The sequence below is a fragment of the Malus sylvestris genome, chromosome 15 (genome assembly GCF_916048215.2).
Source record: "Malus sylvestris chromosome 15, drMalSylv7.2, whole genome shotgun sequence".
Taxonomy (NCBI): Eukaryota; Viridiplantae; Streptophyta; class Magnoliopsida; order Rosales; family Rosaceae; genus Malus; species Malus sylvestris.
The window spans coordinates 51,792,755-51,800,016 of record NC_062274.1 but is presented as its reverse complement, the minus strand read 5'-3'; the positions used below and the strand labels follow the sequence as shown (position 1 = coordinate 51,800,016).

General features: G+C 37.1%; 3 protein-coding genes across 3 annotated transcripts; 2 read left to right on the top strand and 1 right to left on the bottom strand.

The window, feature by feature from the left end:
* Positions 1-313: 313 nt before the first annotated feature.
* LOC126603090 (uncharacterized) lies at positions 314-1,665 on the top strand. The gene is made up of 3 exons (XM_050269843.1): positions 314-608; positions 722-1,192; positions 1,424-1,665. Exons 1-3 carry the CDS (start codon positions 314-316, stop codon positions 1,663-1,665), a joined length of 1,008 nt encoding a protein of 335 aa, XP_050125800.1.
* A 318-nt stretch (positions 1,666-1,983) lies between these two features.
* LOC126603089 (uncharacterized) lies at positions 1,984-3,030 on the bottom strand. Its single transcript, XM_050269842.1, has 2 exons — positions 2,657-3,030; positions 1,984-2,574 (listed from the first exon to the last, which is right to left on the bottom strand). The coding sequence occupies exons 1-2, from the start codon at positions 2,945-2,947 to the stop codon at positions 1,984-1,986; spliced, it is 882 nt and encodes a 293-aa protein (XP_050125799.1). The 5' UTR covers positions 2,948-3,030.
* Positions 3,031-3,874: 844 nt separating this feature from the next.
* On the top strand, positions 3,875-4,770 carry LOC126603088 (protein kinase STUNTED-like). Its single transcript, XM_050269840.1, has 4 exons — positions 3,875-3,954; positions 4,080-4,197; positions 4,460-4,612; positions 4,723-4,770. The coding sequence occupies exons 1-4, from the start codon at positions 3,875-3,877 to the stop codon at positions 4,768-4,770; spliced, it is 399 nt and encodes a 132-aa protein (XP_050125797.1).
* The last annotated feature ends 2,492 nt before the right edge of the window (positions 4,771-7,262 follow it).

The window sequence follows — 7,262 nt, the reverse complement described above, 5'->3', positions numbered from 1 at the left end:
AAAAAATTTAAATTCCGATAAATATTGAAAAATCGTTAAATTTTTCACAAAGCAAGCTACTTTCACCAACCTTTAAACTTTCACCAACCGTTCATCTTTCACCAACCGTTCAACTCCAAACTTTCAACTTTCACCAACCGTTCAACACAAAATTTTCAACTTTCACCAACCGTTCATCAATCATCCTCAATATAAACACAGGTCCAATATTAGTTGATCACACAATCTTTCAACCTTCAATCATCCTCTATATTCACCAATCTTTCAACTTTCAAAGAGTTTTTGTTTCCTAAAAATTCTCAATATCTCATCAATGGGTGATAGAAGCAGGCATAGCAGGGCAATGGAGATGGCACAATACCAAGCAAGGCTTGACATTAAGGATTTAGAACTGATCAACGCCGAAGCTGAACTTGTAAACTCGTTTATGCAATATGAGCACCATGGCGAATCTAGCCATCGTGGTTCTGCCACGGGACATTCATTCTTGCAGCGTGATAGAGAAGAGTGTCATGACCAAATGATGAAAGATTATTTCATTGAGAGGCCGAGATTTCCTGCTCATGATTTTCGAAGGCGGTTTCGGATGATGAGAGAACTTTTTGAAGGCATCTTGAACGCAGTTGTCAATCATGACCACTACTTTACAAGGAAGATAGATGTCGTAGGCCGACAAAGTTTATCACCTCATCAAAAGTCACATCTGCATTTCGAATGCTAGCTAATGGGTGCTCTGCTGACTTAACTAACGAATATTGCCAACTTGCGGAGAGTACTGCTATTGAGAACCTGAAGCGCTTCTGTCAAGCAATTCAAGCCATCTATGGAGCCACATACCTCCGCAAGCCAACTCATGAAGACTTGAAAAGGCTTCTACGCAAGGCAGACAAAAAAAGCTTCCCGGGCATGATAGGAAGTCTCGATTGTATGCATTGGGAGTGGAAGAATTGTCCTACTGGTTGGGCTGGCCAATTCAAGGGTCGTCATAACAAGCCAACCATCGTGCTGGAGGCTGTGGCATCTTACGACACATGGATTTGGCATGCATTCTTCGGCTCTCCCGGATCAAACAACGTTATCAACGTTCTTTGGTCTTCTCCTCTGTTCGATGAGGTTGTGAATGGATGGGCACCAGAATTTCGATACAAGGTAAATGGTAATATGTATGAGCTAGGTTACTACCTAACTGATGGTATTTATCCTAGTTGGTCTACCTTTGTCAAAAGTTTTTCTCATCCCGATAGTGCAAAGAAGAAATTATTTTTGCAGAGGCAAGAGTCTTACAGGAAGGATGTGGAGAGAGCATTTGGGATCTTACAAGCTCGATGGGCCATTGTTAGAGGGCCTGCACGATTTTGGCAACCCAAAGACCTCCATTCAATCATGATGACGTGCATAATTTTGCACAATATGATTGTGGAAGATGAGTACATCGAATTTGAAGAAGATTCAGACGAAGATGTGGATGATGACCAACCAACACATGCGAGAGTTATTGCAAGAGATGTTGAATATCTCGCTCCAACCACATATGAGACCCGACATGATAGGGTCACCTTGGGTGAGTATATGAGACGTTTAAATAGAATTCAAGCTCCTCAAATTCATGACACACTCCGCAAGGATTTGGTTGAGCATGTGTGGCGCCGAGAAGGTGAACGTTGATGATGTTGGTTGAGCATTTATGTAATAATTTTAAGTGTACTATGTTGTTATTTGTCTACTACGTTGGATAATTTATTGAATGGAGGTTGAAATAATAAGTACAATAATAAGTACAATAGTTATTGAAGACATCTAGATTAAATAGAAACAATAATAATAAGACATAAATTTAATAAAGTACATAAACCACATAATAAACAACATAATAAACAACATAAACTTAATACAAATGACAACATAATAAACAACATAAACTTAATACAAACGAAAATTAATAAACTTAATTAATAAAGCACATAATTCATACACTACATAAACTTAACAATCATATCCACCATCTTCACTTGGTGATGGACTTCGTTGAAATGTTGGGATATAGGGTTCAGAGGATTCATCATCTTGAAACATACTCCTTGAGGCAGACTTTCGCATAATTTCCTTTTGCTTATTACGTAAGAACTTCTTCCTCTCTGGAGTGTATTTGCTGAGGTCCTTCATCATGAATTCAATTTCAAACCTATTTTCCTCCCTATCCGAGATTTCCTTCATTTGCAAACGCAATCGGGCCGCTTCTTCTTGGCTAGCGCTATGAGTTTCGTGCAATTTTGCAATTCCGGTAGCAAAGTCTCCACTCGTCAAATCTTGGGACTTCCCTTTTCTCTTTGCTTCCTTTTGCTTATCTCTTCCCGGGGGCCTTGCTAAAGAAGGAGATGGGGTCATTTCATCGACACCTTCATCGCCACCTTCATTTCTCGGTGCGGCTTCACGTTGAAATAATCTTCCCCATTGTTGGTCTGCATCAGTTGCCCACCTTGGACAATCCTTGAGGACGTCCCAAGCATGTTGCAACTTAAAAACTTGAATTTTTGGTGTTACTCTTGTCTTGTAAATTTCCATTGCTTTGTCACCCTATGCAAAAAATACATAAAAATAATTAGTTGCAAAATAATATTATGTACATGACAAATAAAATATCAAGAAAAAAACTCACAATTTCTATGGCGCTCCTTCCACTAGGCATGCCAACCATGGCTCTCTCTAAGCTTCCCTTCCATAAAGTGCATGCTTTGTTGATAGTCTTCCACCGATCATAAACACCACCACAGTCTCGCCCGCTGCCATTGCAGTTTTCTTGAAACTTTGCAATGATTTTATCCCACAAAACCTTTTTATTTTGATTTGTGCCAACTGCACCATCTTCACTAACAGAAACCCATGCCAAGCATAAAGAAACATCTTCCTCAAAGGTCCAATTACGACCTCTAACATGCTCTCTTGCCATGTTGAACAATTTGGAAATGGAAAGAAATGATAGAAAGATAAATTGGAAGAATTGTAGGAGAAAATTGAATTTTGTGTGGATGTTTGAACAAATACATAGGTATTTATAGAGTTTTTGGGTAAATTTTGTGTTAAATAAATTTATTTAATTGTTTTAGCCGTTGGATTTAAATTTGGGCCGTTAGATTTTTTTTTTACCGTTAGATTTGAGTATATTCAATCTCAACCGTTGGATTCAATGTATTTTAAAATAACATATTTTTTAAAAATAAAGTTTGAATATGGACCGTTGGATCAACCAACGGTCCTTAAATGATGCCCGTCTGATTTTGAAAAGAGCCGTTGGGCTCGGATGAATGGCCGACAAGGCCTGAAGCTGGGCCCCCTTCCTGTCGGGCTCCGGTTGCAAGTTGGGGGCGTGGGGCGCGTGCGCGAGTCCACGGGCCGAGAGTGGCCCAAAACTGGGTGAGTCCACGCAGCTGGGGGGGGGGAGGGGGGAATTTGGCCCCACTTCAGCATTCCCCTTTTAGCCCAATATTTTAGCTTGGGTTGGGGGGTGTTTGGGGGAAAATTTGGGCTAAAATTTTGGCTTGTAGCCCAGGGTTGGAGTTAGTCTAAGAGTTGCCTTCACTCTCTTGTAATCTTCATAATGAAATATACAACAAATATTGAAACCAAAACTCAACATAAGTACATCCTGATACTTCATATGCATATGGGAACAGAAAAATGGTCAAATTATGAGCCAATATAACAAAAAGAAATGGAAGTTCGATAGACTTTGTTCAACGAATTCAACTTTGTTGATCTCATAAATATGGTTTTACAATAATTACAAAATTGGATGAGTTAGTATTGCACACAACTGAGTTTCTTACTGTCATGCTCTTCGACTTATTCCCTATAACTGAATACCAGGTTTTGACTGATGTTCTTCAAGCTCTGCAACTTCATACGTGCTGAGTGGCTTAATGGTATTTTCTCCCCGACTAAAGATTTGATATTCAAGTAAGAGATCTTCGTAATTATGTCTTACATATATCCTGCATAAGCATTTAATTTAATAGGAAAGAAATGTAAAGAATGTTTTAATCCATATTCTCATATAGCTGCTGATTGAAAATTTAAATTAGATACGACGAGAGCCATTTTGGCGACGTATATGATTATGGGAAATTCCTACTGGAGCTTATTACTGGAAAGTGTGTAAGGCCCGTTCACGACCAAGGGAAGGACCCCATGATTGAATGGGTAAGATCTCTCATATGTCCAACCTAAAGCCAGTGATTCTGGCTCAAATGTGACTGGAAAACTTCAAGGACAATTTCTTCTTTTAACTGGAATTGCATCTTCAAAACTGTATCCTGTAACATGTTTCTCATTTGACAAAAAACTCTGAAGCAGGCTACTAATTGGCAAGGACGTGGATTTAATCGTTAAGAAAACCGTTAAGTCCTTTTCTTTTGGTTATCAAGTAGAAATTTGCAGCCTGATGAATGATTTTTCACAACAGGCACTGCCACTTCTAGAAAATAGTGAGTTACGTAAACTGATGGATTGCAGATTGAAGGAAACTGCTGGTGATGCTAGGATGGTCCGGCATATGTCTCACGCTGCGCTGCGCTGCCTAAAAGTTGATTCAGATCACAAACTGTCTATAAGTGAGGTAATTTAGTGTTTTCTTAATTAACTGAATCAAATGCTGTTCTAATTTTATTATCAAATGCATTTCCATTTCTATACACTGCTAATGCAGAATTTGTGTTTTATTCACAGGCCATAGCCATTGTTCGAGGTGATGAACTTGCGATTTCCAACCACTGAAAAATGAAATTAGTCGACGAGTTAAGAATTTGTCTTGTACAAAGTTAAACAATGTGTCTATGATGTATGATAACATGGCTAGTTAAACGCATTCTACTAATTGCTTAGCTAGCAACTTGTAATGATCTTTTGAATAATGGCACTGTTCTTCAATATTTGTTTTTAACTGTTTCTTTTTAGTTTTCGAAAATTTCTATCTGTTAATTTAAAAAAAAAAAAAAAAAAAAGCTTGTCCTCGACATTAACCTGTGTTGGTACTTACCTAGCGAAAAATTCGGTGTTGGATCATCTAGCTTCCAATCACGAATGCTTCTCGCAAACACTCACCAACACGAACCAACACGAACCTTAAGGCAACTTTTGTGTACTTCTCTGAATGTTGGCTACTACAGTCACCCCTCCAACAACAATTTCGCCAGTTATTACAAGGCAATGGGACTAGAGATTGGTTCTGATGGTTTAACTAGCAGGTCATGTTCAACCATAAATGTCTTACAAAAACGAAAATGCTTGCACCCTCAAACTACTATGGCCTTGTTTCTACTCTACTGACAAAATAAAAGAGCATCAATATATAGCCCAGGGCTGTACACATGCTTAAACATTTAATTAATAGAAATGGCTAAATAAGTACTAAACTAGCAAAATATTAATAACTGAATTTGATTCATCGGCAGATTGTAGATTTCTTATTTTTAATCTAGGAGAAGTTGAAAGGCCTTCAAACGAGATCAAACCATCCAGGAACGGAGCCAGAAATTTCTTCTAGTGAGGGCAACCGAAAACAACTAAGAAAACCTTATTATAAAATGGTTATACGCAATATGATATTAAAGATAATTTCAAATGATGATGTATCACAATTCCAATGTTATAAAAATTTCAATATAGTAGTGGAAAGTGGCAAAGTGATGAGAAAAATTATAAGTACATGATAGGCGGGAACAGGGTTTTTTCGGTTTGAATGACAGAACAAGAGCACTATTGCTCATATAATATTTGATATGAAGTATAAGTAGAATGAATATATGTTGGATATTAGATACATATATTTTCTTTAAAGATAACTCGTGTATATTATATAATTGTAGTTTGTAACTAAACAAACGAATTACTTGAGTGAGGGCAGCTACCCCCAATGAGCCTTCATTGGCTCCGTCCATGAGACCACCTAAACTTAAGAAACTCAAAAACCCTAAAATAAAAGGAAACCCATCGAATTTTGAGAAAGATACAGAAACCCTAAAACTTTTTTTTTTTTTTGTCAAACTAAAACTAATTAGTTAACTTATATCAAACTGAAAGGATGGAAAACAAGGTATTCCTTTGAGTCTGTTAGGTTTGGTGACTGGTGCAAGAGGGAGGTTGCAGAGGCCGGCGGAGTGCGTTCGGGTCCCTTCTGGGTATATTTGAGGAACTAACACACAGATTACAGAGTGGTGAGCTAGTGGAGGACAGAGCAGTGGAGAGAGTTGCGGACGGATTTTTCCCGATGAAGAAACGGGCGAGATGGAGGCTCTCTCAAGTTTTGGGCGGTAGAGAGATGATGACAATTACTATGGTAGATCGAAAAAAAAAATAATGCTAAAGAGATTAAATTTGTAGATAAAGTTTTGAAAACTAAAGGACATAGAAGTTGATAATTAGTTTATTATTTAAACATTGATAAACGTGTTTATTCTCATTGATAACATATCATTTAATTTGCAAATTTAGTCTCCAAATTTAGTCTCCAAATTCAATTTTAGGTGACTGAAGCTAAACACCCTTAAACTAGTCCATATCATTTTCAATAATTGTTTTTAGCGGGTTTTGGCCTAGTCCCCCCGTTTGTTCTACTTTTCCTTTTTTCTTCTTATTATTAATAAATTCTTGTAGAGGGGGGATGGGCGGGGGGTTTCTGGGTGCAACGGTCCTTTCTCCTTTGGGAGAGGGTTGGTACCTCGCACGCGACTGTTGACGAAGAGCTAATCTCGCCTAATCCGTCTCTACAAAAAATTTAAAAAAAAAAAAAAAAAAAAAAAAAAATAGAGAGACTAAACTTTTAAACCAGATTTGCAAACCAAATGATATGTCACCAATAAGAAATAAGCACGTTAATCATCACTTGAGAAATAACTCAATTATCAATAACCATATCATTTGGTTTACAAATTTGGTTTAAAAATTTGGTATCCCTAGCATTACCAAAAAAAAATATACAAACGCATTATTGTTTAGTTTTAAGGTTATTAAGTTTAGGAAAACCAAATTTAGAGATTAAGTTTAAAAATTAAATGATGTGTTACCAATAAAAATTAGCACGTTTATCAACGCTTAAGTACTAAACCAATTATCTACTTTCATATTCTTTAATTTTCAAAATCTTGTCTATAAATTTCGTTTTCCTATCATTATCCTTTAATTAATGTTTTAGATGGAAACTTTCTAGACAACCTTTATCAGTATGGTGTCATGTTATCATTGGGAGGTGATTTTTTATATGTACTAAA

Excerpts from the sequence above, each read along its gene's own strand:
- LOC126603090 (XM_050269843.1), top strand. The coding sequence starts at position 314 with ATGGGTGATAGAAGCAGGCATAGCAGGGCAATGGAGATGGCACAATAC. Across the intron at positions 609-721 it reads GATGAGAGAACTTTTTGAAG|CTAATGGGTGCTCTGCTGAC; the intron begins GCATCTTGAACG and ends TTCGAATGCTAG. Across the intron at positions 1,193-1,423 it reads AGGTTACTACCTAACTGATG|ATGAGTACATCGAATTTGAA; the intron begins GTATTTATCCTA and ends TGATTGTGGAAG.
- LOC126603089 (XM_050269842.1), bottom strand. The coding sequence starts at position 2,947 with ATGGCAAGAGAGCATGTTAGAGGTCGTAATTGGACCTTTGAGGAAGAT. Across the intron at positions 2,575-2,656 it reads GAAGGAGCGCCATAGAAATT|GGTGACAAAGCAATGGAAAT; the intron begins GTGAGTTTTTTT and ends TTTTTTGCATAG.
- LOC126603088 (XM_050269840.1), top strand. The coding sequence starts at position 3,875 with ATGTTCTTCAAGCTCTGCAACTTCATACGTGCTGAGTGGCTTAATGGT. Across the intron at positions 3,955-4,079 it reads ACTAAAGATTTGATATTCAA|ATACGACGAGAGCCATTTTG; the intron begins GTAAGAGATCTT and ends AATTTAAATTAG. Across the intron at positions 4,613-4,722 it reads ACAAACTGTCTATAAGTGAG|GCCATAGCCATTGTTCGAGG; the intron begins GTAATTTAGTGT and ends TTTTATTCACAG.